This window comes from Rhinolophus sinicus, chromosome 15, assembly GCF_057876585.1.
Source record: "Rhinolophus sinicus isolate RSI-liver-muscle chromosome 15, RSI-T2T, whole genome shotgun sequence".
Lineage (NCBI taxonomy): Eukaryota > Metazoa > Chordata > Mammalia > Chiroptera > Rhinolophidae > Rhinolophus > Rhinolophus sinicus.
In genome coordinates this window covers 92,103,356-92,125,352 of record NC_142515.1, presented here as the reverse complement: position 1 = coordinate 92,125,352, position 21,997 = coordinate 92,103,356, and the positions used below count along the sequence as shown (strand labels likewise).

The 21,997-nt window shown below is 36.7% G+C and overlaps 1 protein-coding gene across 6 annotated transcripts in view; it reads right to left on the bottom strand.

Annotated features, from left to right (window-relative positions):
- Positions 1 to 7,583: 7,583 nt before the first annotated feature.
- Positions 7,584 to 21,997, bottom strand: part of ADAM28 (ADAM metallopeptidase domain 28) — a 52,247-nt gene continuing 37,833 nt past the window's right edge. The window contains exons 15-24 of one of the 6 annotated variants that reach the window (XM_019714118.3): positions 20,094 to 20,196; positions 17,867 to 18,026; positions 17,090 to 17,170; positions 16,705 to 16,783; positions 14,596 to 14,704; positions 13,134 to 13,212; positions 12,241 to 12,306; positions 11,695 to 11,760; positions 10,716 to 10,778; positions 7,584 to 9,581 (exon numbers count right to left, since the gene is read on the bottom strand). In XM_019714118.3, coding sequence (XP_019569677.3) covers positions 9,561 to 9,581; positions 10,716 to 10,778; positions 11,695 to 11,760; positions 12,241 to 12,306; positions 13,134 to 13,212; positions 14,596 to 14,704; positions 16,705 to 16,783; positions 17,090 to 17,170; positions 17,867 to 18,026; positions 20,094 to 20,196 — 827 coding nt within the window. In that variant the 3' untranslated portion in view covers positions 7,584 to 9,560. Of the gene's footprint in view, positions 9,582 to 10,715; positions 10,779 to 11,694; positions 11,761 to 12,240; positions 12,307 to 13,133; positions 13,213 to 14,595; positions 14,705 to 16,700; positions 16,784 to 17,089; positions 17,171 to 17,866; positions 18,027 to 20,093; positions 20,197 to 21,997 lie in introns of all 6 variants that reach the window. The other 5 variants (XM_019714128.3, XM_019714147.3, XM_019714138.3 and 2 more) reach the window with 5 other exon arrangements.

The following is a 21,997-nucleotide window of genomic DNA, read 5'->3' as shown; positions in this document are numbered from 1 at the left end:
ATATTTAACTTTGGTTTCCTTTTACTCTAGTTAAAGCCCCAAGGTTTTATCAGTAGCACCAATGAAATGTCCTATGTTTAGAATTTAATTACAGTTGAGATTAGATATACATATATGTTAAAATATGTATTTTAAAATATTTTTGTAATTGAATTACTTTTGCTACTTCTGATGCTAATTCGGATGAATAATCAAGATCGGTAAGAGGAATAGGATACAGGAAGCAAATGATGCCTGAGATATTCCCATTGAACCATTCATTCTTTCACCAAGAGTACATATTAAGATCACCTTTAGAATTTACTTAAAAATTGATGTATTAATTCCTTTACCTATGTTCACATTCTGTTGATATAAAGTGGGGCCTCTAGTTTTTTAAACAATATGCTTACCTTTGGTCAAGAGTCATTATTACACGAGGAACAATTTCAATATTGATTTTTAGCAAATGACAAAAACTCTATATAACTTTGCTGTTATTTATTTTACTCCAAGCAGAACTGATTACAAATAAAATTATTACAGAGATAAGAGTGCAAATATTATAATACTCTACATATGCCTTAGTGACCAAAAACAATAATCCAATGAGCCTAGAAAAAATTTTAAAAAGTAGACTCAGGCTCTCAAATAATCAACTGAGATACAAACATTTATAACTAATGGTGGTGCAGTGATACGAAATGCAACCTATGCCATGCAGTGTAAAGCCGTTCTGTTTTCAGACATTAAGTTCCCTCACTGACAAATTTAGGTACGCTATGATATACATTTCAAAAAAAAAAAAAAATAAGTACTCTTAAGACAGGTGAAAATACCTATTTTATTTGTTTAGTGAGGATATGAGATCCTATCTTGAAAAGGAGCTGTTACTTGGTTTCTCAATTCATGGTATGCAGGCTGGTCCGTTAGGAATAATTACTCCATTACTGTGACAAATGGTGAAAGTTACTGGTGAAAGGTTGGCTGGATGCCCTCATCTGAGCCTATGCATTGCTCCTTGCGAGGGTTCATTTCTTATTGGACCCTAAAGCATGAGGTAGGACAAGTAGCCCACACTCTGTATATGTGAGTGTCCTAAGGGCTACCAGTGTGAGAGCCCAGGAAAAAGGCAGAGTCAGGTTCTTAAGTTTGACCCAACAGCAACACCATCACCGAAGCGTCCTTCAGGACTCTGAAGCAGGAATAGCTTTGTTCCTTCTGAGCCCTTCGGTTTTATTTATTCGGTTGGTGGGTCTTGCTCTGTTTATGTGGTTTTGTTATCCTTGTTTAGAGTATGCTGTTTTTACCTTACGAACACTCTAAATATGTCAGTCCTGTTTACTTCTCTGGTTTGTTTCTGTTTCTGTTTTTAGATAGTTTGGAGTAAAACTTGGAGCTCATACTTAACAAACTTGTAAGGCTGTATGTTTTATATTTCACTGGTCTCATCTAACCCATGGCTTTAAAATCTCTGTAAAGTTCTTGCTTTCCTGTTTTCTAATTCTCTTAACTATTCCTTTTTCTTTTGTGAGACTTTTCTAAACCTCTTCAATTTGCGAACACACAGATATGTTGTATGTTTAATGAAAGGAAGTATATATAAATACATAAAGCAACTCATTAAAAATAAATAAAATGTTTTAGTTCAGTCTAGCTTCAATAAACCTGATGAATCGTGACTTCATATATGCTACTGTTAAACTTCATTCTCCCCACAATGCCCGTTCCCTCTTTTTCTTTACTGGTCTGATAAACCACCTCAAATTTAAGATTTAAATAGCACCTCCCAGAGAAACTTCTCATGCCCTCCCCTGGAAAACATGTCTCTGCTCCCTTGTGCTGGTACCTTAGCGATTTAGCTCTCTTTTAGTGATATTTCTATATTTATTCATGTCAGTCTTTAGAATGAGCTTGTGAGTCCCTGGGCAGCAGGAAAGGAGGTTAATTCCAGTGTCAACATACTAATTGGGGATTTTGTAAATGTTTGAATTAAAGCACAAAAGAAAACAACCAGATAAGTAAAAGTTGCATAATACACAAATCCAGAATCTTGATGGAAGACTTTGCTAAACAAAGACTTTTAAGTACTTACCATTTTCCAGGCTCTGTGCTAATCACTAGTCACAAGAATGGGGAAAAAAAGTGAAACGTGATTTTCAAAAGGAGTGGACAGTCAAAGGGCAGTTTGACTGCAACCTCAGATAAATTTTTCACTGGGAACATTATACCAAAGAAATTGTAGCTGGAGATAAAGTGGAACTTAGTACTAAAATGTGAAATGCGCCTTTCTGTGCCAAATAGTTTTGCTGCAGGCTGTGTGGTTGTGTACAAGAAACTAAAAACTTGGCTTTAGAATAGTTGGGTTGGAGTCCCTATTCCAACATTTACTAGCTTTGTGATCCAGAGAAAAATCATCTACTCTCATTTTTATCTTGGTTTTCTCATCTGTAAATGAGGACAATGATTCTTCACATAGGATTGTTATAAGGATTAAGTGAAGTCACATACACACACGCGCACACACACACACAAACAATCAAATATAAATCATAGTATACTCTACAAATGTAAACCTGTATTATTACCCTGTAATATTCTGATTTTTTTTTAAATACATCAACTTTATAGTCAGCTATGATTTCATTTTTTCTAAGAGCTTTGAGGACTCAGTGCTCGTTGATTTCCCCAAAATATCAATTCAGGGTCATTGCAAAGGGCACCTCAAATCTAGGACAGTTTTGATTTAACCCAAAAGTTCTGGTTGAGATTTAGACTTAACGTAAGAAGAGGAATCTGAATAGAGACATGAGACAAATTCTAAAAACACGATAGACGCAGAATAAAACACCAAGAAAAATGGAGATGCACCAATGAAATACATAAAAATAATAAATAACTTTGCCCTACTTCCTGCTCAAAGATGTGTGAAATAGTAGCCTGTACAGAGAGGGGACTCACCTCTGACAAACCCAAGGACAGAGTCACCCTAAGGAGAGATCACTGGCGGGTGTTCATTATCTACCTTTCCAAATCACGGACAGCCTTCTCCTTTTCTCTTTTGCTTTTTATACTTTCGTACTGCCTTTACACATTTCTTAGAAAACCCTCTTTGGAAATCGACAAGTCATGAATCAATTGCATTTCATGGATGATAAAATCTAAAGATGTCCGCATAGTTTAAATAATTCAGTAAGTCTAAAATGCTAGTTATTGGCAGAGCTGGGGAACTGTCTGTTTTCATCCCTGTGTGTTGTTTACTTCCCCTATATAACGTTATTTGTTTATTTATTTTACTCTCTCTTATTTTCTCCTGTACTTTTCCATTAAATTTTCTCTTGACTTTCCCTGGTTCCCCATCTGACCCTTCAGCTTTCTCCTGGATCTGCTCGGCCCTGCCATTGGCAAGCAGGACTACAGGGGTCTCTGCCTAGAGCTGACTCCTGTAGATTCTGTTCCAAATATAGTTACAACATGTCCCCAAAGACTCACAAATCTCAGTGAGCTATTTCACAGCAGTTAAAGATTTTAGAAAGCCAAATTGGTGACACACATTGATTTACAAAGGAGAAACACTCTGTGCTGAGTCACAGCACTTGGCCTGTAAGTCAGAAGTATTCTCTACAAGAAATGCAACAATTTTTACAGTTCAGAGGTTAAGACCATCTTTCTCAGAAATGATTGAGACATCAGGAAGAGACCATTATCTGTAGTCATAGTGTCATCTCCTTGGTTTTCACTCAGATGAATTTCTGAACTTCTTTGGTTGTTATTCCCATCAAAGTTGCTGAAGATTTCAACTGACCTGATGCTGAATCTTTATACGGCTAAGAAAGCAACCTTATTAGACAAGGTTCTTGCTAAGAAGAGGACATCATTAACTCTGATTTAAAACCAGGTCTAAAATACTAGGAATAAAGTCAGTAAAATTATCAGTTTAAAAATATATTTACCATCAAAGAAGTACAAATTAAAACAGGTATAAAAAGCATTCTTTGATTAGAAAATGAGCAAGGAAAAAAAACAATGTTAATGTGAATGGGAGGACATTGTCTAGAAATTGTCTTGAGATGTTTCAAGCAGAAAACAAATAGATTAAAATGATATTAGGCTATTTAGCCTTAAAAAGCAATGAAATTCTTATGTACTCTGCAACATGGATGAACCTTGAAAACATTATGCGCAGTGAAATAGGCCAGTTACATAAGAGAAAAGAATACTACATAATAATACCACTTACATCGAGTTCTTATATCAAGCCTTTAAAAAGGAAGGAAATCCTGTTGTATACAAACAACACCATGGGTGAACCTGGAGGACATTAAGCTAAATGAAATAAGTCAATCACAGAAGGACAAATATGCATGATCCCATTTATATGCGGTATCTAAAGTAGTCAAACTCATGGAGGCAAAGCATAGAATTGTGGTTGCCAGGGACTTGGAGGGGGAAACGGGGAGTTGTTAATCAATAGGTATAAAATTTCAATTATGCAAGATGAATAAGATCTAGAGATCTGCTATACACATTGTACCTAAAGATAACAACATTCATTGTATTACACATTTAAAAATCTGTTAAAAGGTAGATCTCATGTTGTGTTCTTACCACAATTTTTTTAAAAATTGTTTTTAAAAAAGAGTATGGTGGAGTCTTTGATTTCATCTCTAGGTGTGAGAGAGAAGAGTTAAATTTTAACAAGGAGATGTCTTCCCAATACATTATATACCATAATTTTTTCTGCTCTAGAGATTTAATCTCCATAACAGCACTACTTACGTAGGATAGTAATAACAGTGTCAAGCATAGCAGACTGCCTAGTCCAGATGATAAGCTATGTCTAAAGTTGTCACTGACAAAGGAAGGGCTTTTTTTCTAAAAGCAGCAGAAAAGACTAGAAAAACTTAAGAGTGGCTGTGCCAAGATGGTTGCAGATTTTGTTGGTTGAGATAGTCCCCTTGATGAGTCAGGAGGTTTCCTGATGAGGTGGATCTCAGTATCACAACACAGCTGTGACACTCCTGGTCTGGCCCTGGTAAAAGGCTTTAGCTAAGGGGAAAAAAAGAGAATCAGGGCAGAAAAGAATATGCAAGATTTACTCATGGCCCCACTTATTCCCATATTACACTCAGAATGCTAGCTATTGTGCAAAAAATTCTTTAGCTCAAGAGACAGATTCAATCATCAAAGATATGAAAGGACCTTACAGGTCAGGCTAGAACTTTTAAAACGCAAAGGTGATCCAACTGGAAAATAGCGAAGTAACGCCTATGAAGTAATTACGTTTGTGAAAGACCAGGCGCATAATACCCAAATGGCTGAGGAAGAATGTACTTTTGAAAAATAGTTACTTGGAGACACACTAATAAAGTTTAGACAAAGTTCACTTTGTTGATTTAATTTTAGAAGGAAAATTCTGGAAACAAAATGCAAAAACTGTTAATTGGCAGGCCTTTATAAAACTAACATGAGATAGGAAAGAAGAGAATGTTATTAAGCAAATATAAGAAACAATTATAAAAGGCCTTAAAATTAGTAAAAAGGAGAATTGACAGTATTGAATATAAAATCAAACATTTGGAAGACACATTTAAGGAATTCTTCAAAAATACCAAGGAAATAGGTAAACAAAAGTGGAAGAGCATAATATTCAAGAAGCTTAATATCAAAGATCTCAAGCAGATAACTAGTATTCTTAATAAAGAGAGAAGAATAAATGAAAGTGAATATAGAGAGACAAAGAATGGAAAAAGGTTTTGAGATGATGGAAGTCCTGTTAAATGTAGTGGTTAATTCTATGTAAACCTGTCTAGAATATTTGAAATATTTGATCTCTATCCTCTTTGTAGCAGTTATCCATTGCCCCATAATGAATGTCTCCAAACCATAAAAGAACACACAGTTATTATCTCAGGGTTTCTGTGTTTGCAGAACCTATGGGAAACTTAGCTGAGTCTTCTGTTTCAGTTTCGCTCACAGGTGTCAGTCAAGAGCCTGTTGGGACAAGAACAGTTTCTAAGCTCATTCAGTGGTTGTTGGCAAAATTAGTTCCTTAGGGTTGTTGGACTGAAGGGCTCAGTTCCTTGCTGGTTGTTATTCAGAGGCCACCCTCAAATCTTTACTACATAGGTATTATTATTACCAACTTAAATAATAATAGCTCCACTCTATCTATAACTTCTGACTGCAACTAAAACTTGTTTTCTTTTTCATGTATGCTTCATTATTTCATACAATGTTAAAAGCATTCCCAAAACTTATACAAAGCAGTAACTAGGTGAGGTTCTAAGAAGTATTTTGAGAAACCCTATGGTATACCAGTCGTAGAGTACGTGGGAAAGACCACAATTTAATGGTTTTGTTTTTTGTTTCTTCAGTAGAGAAGGTAAAAATAACTAATTATAAAAACATGTTTGGTGGCATACCTGAGGTGGTTAAGATAGTAAGTTGCAGATCTAGTTTGGAAACAGGACTATGAAATCAAAGTCTTTGCTTTAAGCTGTCTAAATTGCTCTAAAGTTCAGCCCAACAGGAAATGTTATAGGCCTTTGGTTCAAAGTCTTAGGATAAGAGAATGGTTTTCCTGTCTATCTCCATATGGAACCTATAATGCCTCTATCTCAAGGACCTAGTGCCATCATTTCAGAATCTACAGGAATGTTCAGATGCCACTTCTTGAGAGCACATGTTTTATTTCTAGTTCGGGTAATATAGATGGCTGATTGAAGATTCACAGGTTCATGATTTCCATTTCATCAATTTTAAAAATAACAAGACAGGGACAGATATTAAAATATGAATAAACAAACAAATAAAAACAGCAAAGATTCACAGGTTAATCACAAGTAAACTTATGGCCTTACTGCAAATAGGGATTTATTTCTGGGTTAGGGCAGGGTCCTCTGAAACCTCACAATGCACAGGAAACCAACAAAACAAAAGTGCAGCCTACTGAGTAGGAGAAGATATTCACCAATGATACACCTGGTATGGGGTTAATATTCAAAATGTATAAAGAACTCACACAACTCCACACCAAAAAAAACAAACAATCCAATTTAAAAAATGGGCAGAGTACTTGAATAGACATTTCTCCAAAGAGGACATACAAATGGCCAATAGACATATGAAAAGATGCTCAGTGTCACTAATCATCAGAAAAATGCAAATTAACACATTTTTTGCGGGAAACGAGTAAACTCATCATATCGCTTTTTATACCAAAGCGCAGGAGACGAGAATAACATATATTTTGCACCTCTTTTTAAACTAAAACACTGAAAGTTTCATAGAAAAATATCAAATAGATTGAAAGATATGAATATTTTACGGAAAGTCTAATTTTGGTGAGAAAATGTCAAAAAAGCCCCGCGTTTCGAGGCGATTTGGCGGGAAAATGCCCGCTTACAAAAAAATCACAATGAGGTATCACCCCATGCCTGTCAAAATGGCTCTCATCAATAAATCAACAAACAACTGTTGGTGAGGATGTGGAGAAAAGGGAACCCTCATACACTGTTGGTGGGATTGCAGATTGGTGCAGCCACTGTAGTTTGAAGGTTCCTCAAAAAATTAAAAACTACCTTATGACCCAGCCATTGTACTCCTGAGTATTTATCCAAATAAATCCAAAACACTAATTTGAAAAAAATATATGCACGCCTATGTTTACTGCCACACTATTCACAACAGCCAAGATATGGAAACAACCTAAATGCCCATCAATAGACAATTGGATAAAGAAGACATGGCACATATGTACAAAGGAATATTACTTGGCCATAAAAAGAATGAAATCTTACAATTTTCGCCAACATGAATGGATCTAGAGTGTGCTACACTAAGGGAAATAAAGTCAGACTGAGGAAGACATATACATATAATCTCACTTATATGTGGAATTTAAAAAACAAAATAAACAAACAAAACAGACTCATAGATACAGAGAACAAACTGATGGTTGCCAGAGAGGAAGGGGGTTTGGGTTGGGTGAAAAAGGTGAAGGAATTAAGAAGTACAGATTGGTAGTTAAAAAACAGTCATGGGGATGTGAAGTATAGCATAGAAAATATAGGCAATAATATTGTAATAACTATGTATAGTGCCAGGTGGGCACTAGACTAATAGGGGGGATCACTGAATAAAATATATAAATGTCTAACCACTATTTTGTACACATGAAACTAATATAAAATAATATTGAATGTCAACTGTAATGGGGAGAAAATAATTTTTTAAAATGACCAAGTTTCATTATTTTCATATTTCTGCTCTACCTTATTCTTATTACCAGATTTGCCCTCATAATCGCAACAACACCAGATAGGATATCCAGACGCCAACAACCAGAAGAAGGGACAAAGATATCTTTCCTAGAAATTCCCCAACCTATCTCCTTTCTGGTCTCACTGGCATAAAAAGGGGGGAAGGGTATACACTCACCTTTAATTCAACCACTGGTCAGGGACATGAGATTGTTATGATGATTTAGAGTGATAGAGATTTACCCATGAGATGGAGTTAGGATTAGCAACTGAGTAAATTGGGGTTCTGAAAGCAGGGAAGGAGAGGGTTATTTGGTAGGTGACCAATGTTTTCTCCACCACCAGTCACCTAAACAATGTGATTCCAGTGTTGACAAACCATTTGATTACTTTTAGAAAGCTGGAAATCTAGATGTTTATGCAAGATGTCCCAACTTTTAAATACTGGCAATAAATTCAAAACATTTAAAAATACTTTGTGGCCAAAACAATTCAGGTCTAATAAAATACTATAATAAATCTGCAGTCCAGGCTTGTCCTGGAGGTCACCAGTTTACAGCCTCTGATTTTTTTTTTAATGTAACTAAAACATTCTTTGTGTAAAAAGTAAAGTTCACTTTAACCTGGCCAGTAACTGAATTCCACAAATTTCTATGAAAAATATTTTTAATTAATAAAATTTTATTCAATTGTAGTAAACCTCAAATGACACAGTTAATAAAGATTGTAGAAGATAATGTAGGAAAGTCAAAAAGTGTTTATATAATTTTCTTCTTAACGGAGGGTTCTAATTTGATAGGTTAATAGTTAAAATAATCAAGTTGTTATTAGTCTTCTAATGATAAAAGTATAATTTTCTTCCATCTAAGTTTCCTGTGATTCCTTGTTTTTTGGGTTTTTTTCCCATTAGAGGGTGAATTAATTCCCTCCAAATGAGATAATCAAAATGTTCAAAATATTTGAACAGATATTAGTCAACATCCCAGTAAAAAAAAAAAAAAGAAGTAGGGGAGTGTCTAGAAAAGTTACCTAATTAGAGATTTCGGCTTCATAGGTGTATCTTTAGAGTCATCTTCCTTCCCAAGTATGGAGAATATAAATTTTAAATTCATACAAAGATTCTCAAGAGTATGTCTCGCTTGGAAATATTTGTTATTTGTTTAATCTCTTCAAAGTATAACATGAATAAAGAAATGTTAACCTCCGTGGGTATCAAGAGCAAATAGTACTGAGAAAGCCCATATATTTCTCTTCCATCCACATTGTCCTATCTTCCAAGTTGATCATTTACCCACCAATCCTTGCTTAGCTGTTGCTTCAGACATTTGGATTGCAACCCTGAAAAAGACCAAACTCTTAAGTGATCAGGTTTTCCTAAAAATTTACATATCTCATAACTTTGAAATATTAAGAAATTAAAATCAATTCCCTGTAGTTACAGCTCCTATTTTACAGATTATTTGATACATTACAGTGAAAGAGTAGAAACATGAGAATATAGGGAAAGAAGATGAGAAAAACATCACACTGGGATCCAAATATCCAAATATCTACCTAGCCAATTAACATAATATGGAGCCGGTGGGAGATCGGGTGAAGAGTTACAAAACACTGCGTGATTGTCCTATGGGAATCTTCCTCCATCTCACAATCCCTGGGAAATATTTCTGAGAAAATGAAGACTTGGGATCACCATCACTTTCTAGCTAAGACCCTTCCATCTTCTTCCTCTAGGTCATTGGCCAAACTCAGAAGGAAGACATAATTGAATGTTAGCACTCATCCTACAATCATACAGATGATGCTGTTCTTAGTGAACATCTAGAAAAACATACGAGGTCTGACAATTAAGTTTGGGAACTTGTTGCAATGGTGTTGCTGACCTTTTTGATATCAGAGGGGTTATTCATTATGCATTTGTACCAACTAGACAAACAGTTAACCAACTTTACTATTTGGAAGTGCTGGAAAGGCTGCATGTAAAACCTAGACAACCTGAACCTTTCGCCAACAATTCATGGCTGTTGCATCACGACAATGCACCAGCTCACACGGCACTGTCTGTGAGGGAGTTTTTAGCCCAGAAACAAATAACTGTATTAGAACACCCTCCCTATTCACCTGATCTGGCCCCCAGTGACTTCTTTCTTTACCTAAACATAAAGGAAATATTGAAAGAAAGATATTTTGATGACATTCAGGACATCAAGGGTAATATGATGACAGTTCTGATGGCCATTCTAGAAAAAGAGTTCCAAAATTGCTTTGAAGGGTGGACCAGGCCTGGCGTTGGTGCACAGCTTCCCAAGGGGAGTACTTCGAAGGTGACCGTAGTGATATTCAGCAATGAGGTGTGTAGCACTTTCTCTAAGATGAGTTCACAAATTTAATTGTCTGACCTCGTAGTTACAACTTCTGTCCTTGACACTAGAGTACTACAGAATTATAATAATTTGGCTTTGGATCTCTTACCTTAGGTGTAGACATAGGATTATCCTTGAAAACAGTAGCGTGAGGTACTTTTGTGTCTTTATGCTATATAAGGGACAAAAATAATGGTAAGTCATTAGAAATGCTATCTATTTCTCATCTTAGCTATTCTTATTTCCTTATTTAAATCATTCCTCACTTCTTCATCACTCATTTAAATTCTACCCAAATCTCAGGAGAGGGTTCAAATTCCAACTACTTAGTCAATGGCTTTCTCCTACTTTAATCACTCCAACCCCATTCATTTTCCCTGTACCATATTCTTCTCATTAGTATCACCGGTTTTTCAGGGCACAAATCATATATGAGGAATCAAGTGGTTCATTATGTGTATGACTTGTTTTCCCACTACAATTGTAAACCTTCTTGGAAAAAAAAAAACACCTTAAATTTCAGTCTTTTCATTTACCCAAAGCAGAATACCAAGTATGAGGAAATATGCTCAGTAACTACTTGAGTGAATAAATTCTACCATTTACTTCATGAGTGCCTGAATTTATTCCAGGTTTGTTTATGCCTTACCTCCTACAGAAAACTGTGACTAATATAGATCTTATTCTATCTATAATAAATAGGAAAGTAAAAGATAATGTATAATAAAATTTTATACCCTCCAAAATCAGCATCTAGAAACAAACTGTCCTTTGAAGGATATAGTTTGTCTTCTACAGCAGAACTACCTATCATTTCTTAACAATTATATAACACTAGAACTATTTGAATAGCTATAAATTAATAGATAATAATTTAATAATTTATAGTATAATAATAATAATAATAATAATAATAATAATTTATAGATAGTAAGTAGGCCTTGCTTTCTCAGATGTACCTATGTGCTATGATATCTCAGGTTAGCCCAGGGAGCACAGATCTCATTAATGAACCCATAAATTTAGAGACACTATTCACATTGGGCACAAGGGACATTTAAAATCACCAGGGACCATCTGATACTTACAAGGAAAGAGGAAGATGATACAGATGTAGGAATCGGTGGTGGTGGAAAATCTGGCTTTTTAATGAGCTAGAGGTGAAAAAAAAAAATCTGTTCAAAGATGGGGCCTTGGAAACAGATGTGCTTAATGGAAAGGCTTAAATCATTTTCGGAAATGGAGAACAGAGGACCCTACTCATGAGTAGTCTAAGGCTGTGAGTTCTCTTGCTTTTATTTAGGTACACACATACAATTCAGACATAAGTCCAATGCCAATAAACCCATGATGAAAATGGCATTCTATGAAGCAGATCGGCACTCTGGTAATAAGTTATCAGCTTTATAGACCTGGTAATTCTGGTTTAGGGGATAAATTTAGGAGTATGCTGGAGACACCCACATTCTCACATTTTGTATTTTCCAAAAGTTTTGCAGAAGAATCTATACTTTATATTGCTATTCACTGATTGCCCAAGAAATAGCTGGGCACTAGGGGTTGTGTCGTTCCCTAGCTTTTCCTTAACGTTAGATTAGAAGTGATATTGTATTTAAGAGAAGTTGCTAACTCACAAAAGAAGCTGGAGGCTCACTGCCCTCTGCTGGAAGATCAGGGACATGAAGCTTCATCTGACTTACCTAAAAAGAAGGAAATATTTTAAAATGAAATTATCTGTTTCCTAAGTTCAGCTTCTAAATAGGCAGGCCTCTCAAGACATGGCAGATCAAGACTAAGAGGACACTGAGAGACCGGATGGGACATCCCATTGACCCAGCTGCTGTATTCTGCTGTGGTCACAGTTGTCAGACTGGTAAGTTTCCATCCAACACATTATTACCAATGTCGTTATCATTAACCCACTTCTGCCAAAATTTCTAAACTTTCAGGATACAACCAGAACATATTACACATATTGTTATACATATATATATATATATATATATATATATATATATATACACACACACACACACACATATATATATATATATGTATATATAATTGTTTTTACTGGGATATTTCCAAAAGGAATAAGGAATCAACCTAGAGAGAGAGAGGGAGAGAGACAGGGAGAGGGAGAGGGAGAGGGAGAGGGAGAGGGAGAGGGAGAGGGAGAGGGAGAGGGAGAGGGAGAGGGAGAGGGAGAGGGAGAGGGAGAGGGAGAGGGAGAGGGAGAGATCTGACATCTACCCTCCTTGTTCTCTTTATTCTTTTTGCATTTTGTGAACCAGAGCAAAGCAGCCTCTGCATTTTAGGGAGACTTTTCTACATTCAACAAAAGGCAAAGAACTTTCTTTCTGAACATGTAGTTATAGAGCCCACCACAATCCTTGCTACATATTCACTAGTGCGATGGATTTGTAAACCTCTGGTGAGTAGACATGACAAATAGGAGGTCAGGACAAGAGACAGAGAGAATCACACACTGGGGTCCACGGCAAGAACAGTACAAACTATGGTTCACCTCTTGGCGTTGAACAGCCTTCACCGTCTCAGGTTTCCTCTTCTGTCTGCGTGGTCTGGTGCCCCTGGTAGACAGTGGCCTGTAGGAGAAAGTATAGCATACACATTGACTTAGCAGCTCCTTCACCATGAGGGGGAAACTCAGAAGGAGTTTGCCAGATTCCTTTGCCCCCCTGTATCATCCTTCACTATTGACTGTGTTTTCGTCTGCATGATAGGACATTCTTCAGGTTTCCATGTCCTGTAATTCATAACTACCACCACATGGATGTAAAGTAGAGCACAGGGAATATAGTCAATAATATTGTAATAACTACGTACAGTGTCAGGTGGGTACTAGACTTATTGGGGTGGTGACTTTGTGAGGAATATAAATGTATAATCACCATGTGGTTTGGTACAGCTGAAACTAATGAAAATGTCAGAAAAATAATGAAAGCACGACCACTAATTTTCTTTTAGATTCTCTCACAAAGCCCCTATTCTTAATAATGATGGTGATGAATTGTACTTTATCTAAATTATTTTACTAATGATTTATTTTATTCATTCAATATTTATTAGTAGCCGATTATGGATAAATAAGTCAATCTTTAAAAAAAAGTAAGAAAGATACCATAGTGTCAAGACCATGTTTGAAAGACTGATCTACCCAGGTACAATCAAGGCTCCCTAACTTCCTTTGTAGGACTTTGAACATGTTTATTCATCTCTCTGAGCTTCTGTCTCCACATCAGTAAAAATGTGAAGTGCCTGACTTCGCGGGATTGTTGTAAAATTAATACATAACATCTTTTCATCTATAAAATACAAACAATAGTTACTACCTGCTGATGTTCTTGTGAAGATTAAATGAGATAACGTATACAAAAGGACTTGGCATAGTGCTTGTCATAGAGATAGTGATCAATAAATGTTAGATATTATATACTTACAGTGCAAAATCTTTCATAATGCGATCTATTAATCTTATTGTTAATTACACATACAGTGATCAACAGAAGAAAAAGACATGTCTTGCTGTGAAGGATTTCCCAGCAAAAGAGATATCCAGCCTCTCGTCCAAGAAAAACATACCTGTACTTATTTCTGAGTATTTGAAGTAAACTAAAAGTAAATGTGAGTATCTGGGTCACATGCTTGAATTTAAAGCAAATTAGAAGTCAAAAGTTTCAAAGCAATTCACTGATATGTGGGATATAAAACTGAAAGCAAAAAAGGAACAAGACAAATAAACAAAAAAATACCTCAAAAACTCATAGACACAGACAGCAATTTAGCGGTTACTGGGGGGTCACGGAGAAGTGGGGTAGTAGAGGGTAAAGTGGGTCAGGAAAACTGACTCTGGGGGGGTGAGCACACAATGTGCTATGTAAATGATGTATTATAGAATTGTACCCCTGAAACCTATGCCATTTTACTAACCACTGTCACCCCAATAAATTGAAAAAAAAACCAAAAACCTCTGGACTTTCTTCTGCTTCCCTCTGGTGCTCTGGTACCTGATTACTACAGCAAACACCACAAATATGACCGCCACAGGGAACAGCACCCCAACCACAATGGAGAAGTCTGCAACAAAGAGAACCCAGGCCTAGTGAGGATATGGGAAATTCACAGACACACACCACAGTTGTCCTCATTTCTTTATTGAGCACAAGTTCCAACTATCTTTTCCCCAGATAACATGCATCCCCTGGAAAACTTCTCATAGCCAGTAAAATGAAAATGTATTTTAATCATGATTATTGCAATATTATGTAGATAGAGGAAATAAAGGGGAAATCTATATGGAAATCTAAAGCAAATGCTACTAAGAACTTTTAGAAGGGATGATGTTTGTAATCATTGGAAAACGAATGGTTGAGATATTAGATAGAACATGAAGTAAGGAGGCTGGCAGAAGAGTAGTGAAAACATATTCAAAATTCGTCCTTGGAATAAAACAGGGAAAAAGTAACTGAAGCTTTGAAATCATACTCCAAGGAGCTGAGACGTCAGTAAGAGAATTGATAGAGACATAACTGAGTGTTCTACTGATGTTTGCTCTATGTTGCCAATTACTATGGACAGAAAAGAAATTATGTGACCCTGTAAGTTGGGGAATGGTTGGAACCAATTTCCTGGGTCTATATGGTGTTTTCTCTTTTACCTACTAACTTAAGTAATAAATGTAATTCAATCTTTTGTTATTTCAAATATTCATTTCTCGTATAATAGTCAGAAATCACAGAGACCAGGAGATATAAATTTGAAGAGCCATTCAAACAGCTCTACTCTCTAATTACAGAGATATAACAAGATTAACTTTTGTATAAATGCAAGAAAAGTTCACAAGTGTGAACACACAGACAGGGGTAGATACATCAGAAGTTGAATTCTAGGTAAGAAAATAACAGCAGTTCAAATATCTAATTCTCCACCCTCTATAAAAATTAAAAGAATTGCAGGAATATAGGAAGTAAAGGGATTTAGGTGAATGGAAACAGAGTAAATTATAGCTCCAAACTTTAGAAGTAAATGCTATTCTTTCTTGGGAAGTCTAATAAAGAATCAATAATTTAAAAAAAAATTAACCCAAACTTCAGTAGTAGATATTATTCTTTCTTGTGAAGTCAACAGAGAATCTGATCTTGGGACAGACGATTCATTCAGGCTCATCCCCACCCCTTGTGTATATAAAACAAGAGTGGCTCATGGCTCAGGACAAAGCCCTGAGAACTCTCTAGAAACAACGGGGGATGCAAGAGCATGAGAAGCAGCACAGAGGCTAATCGCAGATACCCATACTAGATCAGAGAAAGAAGGGGGAATCAAAGAGAGAGTGAATGCAAAGGAAAAGTAGCTCCCTCAGGAAGTTAATGATATGAAGACCTCTCTTCTCGTGGCAAAGTACTCTCCATCATGGCGACTAGAGGTGAGGATCCCCACTATGGCTGCTTCCCACCATGATGTCCTGTAAAGACATATACCGATCTGCGGATAGAGCTCAAAGCCAGATCTCCCATCAGGAAAGGATTCGGTAGGTACAACAAGCACACAAACATACAAAGAGAACCCATGTGAGCTAATTCAAGTTAACCTAATCTCATATTCAACAAAAGATCACAGACTCTGAGGAGAAACACACAATGACATACAAGAGACGGAATGAAAAAACACAACAGTCAAACTCAAAAGAAATAGAGATCATTCAGAGAACAGAATTAAACCTACAAAAATAATCCATCATATCCTTAGAGAGATTTATGGGGATGTTATATCTACATATTAAGTCAACGCTGCTAAGAAAATGGAACAATTATAAAGCAAGAAAATTTAGGGGATTAAAATAAGATTACAAACATAAAATTTGAGGAAATATTTTCGTTATGTGGAGTAAAAATATAAGAAGGCAGAAAATATGACTGAAAGTTGTTAAAGACTTTTGAAGATGAATATTATGGATTCAGTAGCTACAGAACAGGAATTCTCAGAGGAGGGAAAAGAGGTAAATCAATCTTATGTTACGTGAAAGAAAAGCTTAGGAAAGAAGGGGAATTTTCTCAGGTTAGATGTGTAATGTTACCTACGAAAGACCGTTGAGGAGTCATCACAGTTGGGAGGAGCCCAGCCTTCTTTACACTGACACTGGAGCTTGTGGTCACACACCTGGGGAAGGGGAGGAATTATCCTGTCAGTTTCCACACCAGACTGACCACCAACGCAATTAAGTCCATCTGAAAAAGGAATAACCCCTGCCCGGTGGTTTTTGGCTATCTACATAACATATGAATCAATAATAGGAATTTCAGTACTTACCAGGTTCTTAGACAAACTTTTTCATTGAAACATATGACTGAGAGGTTAGGCAAACTTAATAATTTTAATCATTTCATGCTAAAACTTCACATCATCAAAACTGACATAAAATTACATAAGCTTCAGCCAACTTGGTGAAACACTGTCAAAACTTACAGCATGTCCTTTGCACTTAGATGAACAATTAGTTGATCTGTAGGCTCTCTCGATGTCCACACATTCTGCATTAATGCAAACCTGAAAGTGATGTCAAAAACATGAAATTTACATGAATGTCCATTGGCGTCAGCTCTACAAATTGTTAACTTTTTGGAATTTAGTCTTATATTACTAATCACTATGCTGTTATAAAACTTACCTTTTATTATGGAAATCAACATTCTTTTGAATATAGGAAGGTAGGATCTAGACAATTTTTATAATGAAATATTTAGAAAGCCCTCTTTAAAGATTTCCTTACTTCACTTCATTCCTCAGGGGTCACTCCCTTAACCCAACTCTTCAGTCCAAAGTTTAAGACTGATATTTACGACTGAGCTGAGCATTGCACATGATACAAGGTACCCATTCAAACAAAACGATTATGGAAAACATGTCAATATCACATCATTTGCAATATTTAAAAAATATGATTTGTGCAAACATAAATATCATCGTTATTATTCTCTTTATTATTATCAGAGTAATTACCATTCATTAATAACCTATCAATTTGAGGGCAATAAAACTTACCTAAGTTTAACAACTTAGTGTTAAACACATAATAAATAGGTACTTATTAAACAATATTGAAGGAATAAATGCAGGCAGGCATAAATCAATGACATAGTATTACTTTGAAAACTGTTCCTATGAAACACAAGGAGGCACTGAGAAATAAAACAAAAAAACAACACTAAACATTTTGAATAAAAAAACACAGTTTCAACGTACCTGCTTGTTTCCACACTTCGTTCCGTTGGCTACCATGCCTATTTCTTGACTGTTGTCATCAGGATCAAATGTTTTACATGTCAGGAACGTTATTATACGTCCTTTCCAGGGCAAATTATCCGACCCACCTTGACAGAACAACTTGCCACACATGGCATCCCTGAAGAAAAGCCAAAATGTGTTGCAGTTGAAATACCAGGACCCAAGTTGCAGTTTTATATAAATATAAACCAGCTCCTTAACTATCAATATTTAATTAATAGTATTTCTCCCTATAGCAGAGACTCCTCTTGGTCCTTCAAATCAATTTCCCCCCTTATTCTTCAGTAAAAGAACCATTGAATATTGTAAGGCACATTGTTGCTATGAAAAAAAAGACAACACACAGTCATTTCTCAGATTCTCATGCAGCTACTTTTGGTCAATTGCCTAAGTTCTGGCCACTAGGAAGGAAGCAGAATCTTAAATGCAAATTCTTAAGGGTGGCTGTACATGAGGGAGCATGTTCTTCTCCTCATTTTTTGTTTGTTTGTTCGTTTCTTCCTTTTTGCTTATTGGAAAGTGATGGCTGGACCTGGAGAAGCCAACAGAGACCGAGACAAACAATTGGGCATGGAGGTCATATATTTGATGAAGCTAGAAGGTATAAGGAGGGTAGCTTTCTGCCATCATGGAGGGCACCTTGGAAATCAGATTCTATCCTGTTTCAGCTAACATTCCTTATTTATTTTTATGAATTGTGCAGAATAATTCTCTCAGCTATGGTTGTGTCAATATAAAACTGAGCCTTGAATACTCCAAGGCATTATGTGGGGTTACAGAACGGACTGTCTACCTGAAAATACAGATGAAACTGCTCAGCGCTCCATAAAACCATTCTTTTACCACCAAGGTGAATAAAGACTACGTCAATTGAAATTACAGGCAGTTTTAGAGAATTCAGAGGAGGTCTGTGAAAAAGTATACTGAGAATAGATAGAATCAGATCCTCCTGATGTCTTTGGTGATGGTAGAAAATACGATTGAAGAGTAGAGGAAGACAGCCATTGTCTCCAAACCTGAGACAATGAATCTTTTAGGTGAAGACTTACAAGGAAGATTCTAGGGCACAGGGAATTCCAAGCTTAATCCACTATACACCATGACTCTTAAGAAGTGACTAGAAAGGCAGCCTGTGGGAAGAGTGAAATGTTTGTGCTCCTAGCTGTGGAAATTATCCAGTAAATGGCTCATATAAACGGTGATATGGGACAGTGATGTGTGTATATGCTGTAGAGAAAAGATGGAACTACCCTACTCTCTTTCCCCACTCACTAGCTCTCATACTACATAGTGCCCATTTCTCCCCCATATATTTCCTTTTACATATGTTTCCCCTTTTGATTCTGCCCTGATTTCCTATAAAGGAGGACCACAGGATATGACTGTCCATCCTTTAGGCCCAAACTCTCCAAGAGATGACCCTATATCCAAAATACAGTTTGTTTGGTAATATCTATCATCTGGAAAAGTTAGTGTTTAGTAGAAAAGCTTTGTTCAACCTCTTGTTATACATTATGTTGTATGTGTAAAATTTGGACCAGGTATTGGGAATTTAATCTATTATGATTTCAATTTTAAGCATCATCTTAAAATTGCAAAATTCAAATAAAACTTAAAGAAAAATCTCAAGTTCACTGCATATAATATTCTATGATTTTTCAAGAATATCAATACACAAACTAAAACAAATTCTTCAGGTGAATTGTCAATTATTTCTCTTACTGTACTTTTTATTTCTGTAATACCATGGCAAGTTTAAATAAAACTGTATACGCATAGTATTAGTTATTTCTATGAACAGATAAATATTTCTCTGAACAGATAAATATAGTTCCCTTATGGAAAAGCACCCAAAATATCCTGGAAAATCAATGGATACATTTCCAAATGGGCCCATTCAACTTGCATGTTCCACCTCAAACATTCATTCTATTTGACAGTGACTGTACTTTGTATCATCTGGAACACCCACTACAAGGGACTTGAAAAAAGGAATCAATTCTTTCTTGTCTTAATTCAGTGCCTAGCTTAAAATATGGCACATAGTCACTCAATGAATATTTATCAAATGAATGATGTCCAAATTCACTTTCTCTTTAAATGGACTAAATCAGAATGTTTGGCTGGAAGTGAATAATGTCCCTAGTCTGTGGGGCAGGAAGGTTCAAACAATAAGGCCACTTACTTTGCTTTACAGGGAATGCGTGTGTCGTCCACTTTGCGACAGTACCCATACTTTGACCCACCTTCGTTCCTGCTGTAACATGACTTATCTGCAACCTCAGTTCCTGGATGAGGCATGATCAGCAGAGACACATTTGCAAAGAAAGAAGATAGAGAGCTCAATGCTACAAAGGGTTAATAAAATATAAAACCAGCATGAGAAATACTATTTTAACAAACAGTCATGTGCTGCTTAATGACAGGGATACATTCTGAGAAATGGGTCATTAATTTCCTCGTTGTGTGAACATCACAGAGCGCACTCACACAAACCTAAACGGTCTAGCCTACTACACACCTAGACTCTATAGGATAGCCTATTCCTCCCAGGTTACATTGCACAGCTGTACAGAAGTATTTTCTTTCTTTATATCCTTATTCTACATGCTTTTTAAATTGATGTTTTATTTTCTTTTTAAATTTTTTGTTAAAAACTAAGACACAAACACACACACTGGCCTTGGCCTACACAGAATCAGGGTCATCACCACTGTCTCCCACCTCCACGTCTTGTCCCACTGGAAGGTACTCAGGGCCAAAAACACGCATGGAGAGGTCGCCTCCAATGGTAACACTGCCTTCTTCTGGAATTCCTCCCGAAGGACCTGCCTGAGGCTCTCCTTGAGGAGGTGTCACTCTTTTCAGAAATATATCCAGTGGTTTGCTTGGTTTCTTTTTCTCAACATAAATTTGCTTGTAAGCAGATAACGCCCCATGAACATTCCCCAGCCTTTTGGTGTTGGGGTCCATGCTTTCAAACTTTTTAGGGAGCTTGTAGACCTCTACAAAAGTGTCTGCTGCACCCTTTCCTGTGAATTTTCTAGGGGATTCTTCTTTTTCTTCTCTTGCAGTTTCCTTTTCTCTTGCCTCTTCTTCAACTGTGTGTTCCTGTTCTAGTTCTAACTACTCCTCATTAGTCTAGTACTTCAGGAACCTCCTCCTCCACACCCAGGTTCAAGCCGGCTGCCATCTCAGCCACAGCCGCGTTGATTATTGCAGCCTCCACATCCTTGGCAAATCTTTGAAGTCGTGGACCAACCTCTTGGGTGTCTTCTTCCAGATGCCATCCATACACTCCTTGGTGACATCACCCCAAGTCCAAGCAAGGTTCTGGAGGCAATCACAGATGGAATCCTCCCAGAATTGCATCAGTGTCTTCCTCAGTTGCAGCAATAACCTGGGCAAAGGTCCCTCTCAGGTAGGAGGCCTTAAAAGCTGCTACAACTCCTTGACCCATTGGTTGGATCGAAGAGGTGGTGTTTGGAGGGAGAAACCACTTTGATATAGGGACGCAGCTCACCCATAAAAGGAGGCTGTCCAGGAGCATTTCCAACAATAAGCAAAACCTGGAAAGGTGTGTTATGCTCCGAACAGCATGTCTCCATTTCATGGGCGCAGCAATTCAGGAGGGCGTCTTGGAGGAGGAGCTGGGTCATCCATGACTTCTTGTTGCTCCTGCAGGACACTTGCTACATGTACGTATTGACACACCTGAAGGCCTTGGATTCTCACTGTGCCAGATCACAAAGGGTTTCCATTTGTAGCCTGAAACAACACCCCCAAGCAAGACTGTTACCCTGTCCTTAAAAGCCTTGCAACCTGGCATTGACTTGGTCTCCTTATGGATGAGATTCTTTTCAAGCATCAGTTTCTAGAATAGGGAGGTTTCATCCATATGGAATACTTGCTTTGGCGAGCAATTTTCCTCCACTATCAGCTTATCTAGAATTTCCCACAAGTCTTCAGCTGCCTTCACATCAGCACTTACAGACTCCCCACTCACTTTCATATTATGTAATGAATAATGAACAATTCTTAAATCACTTAAATCATCCAGAGCTAGCAGTAAATTCAACCTCATAGGTA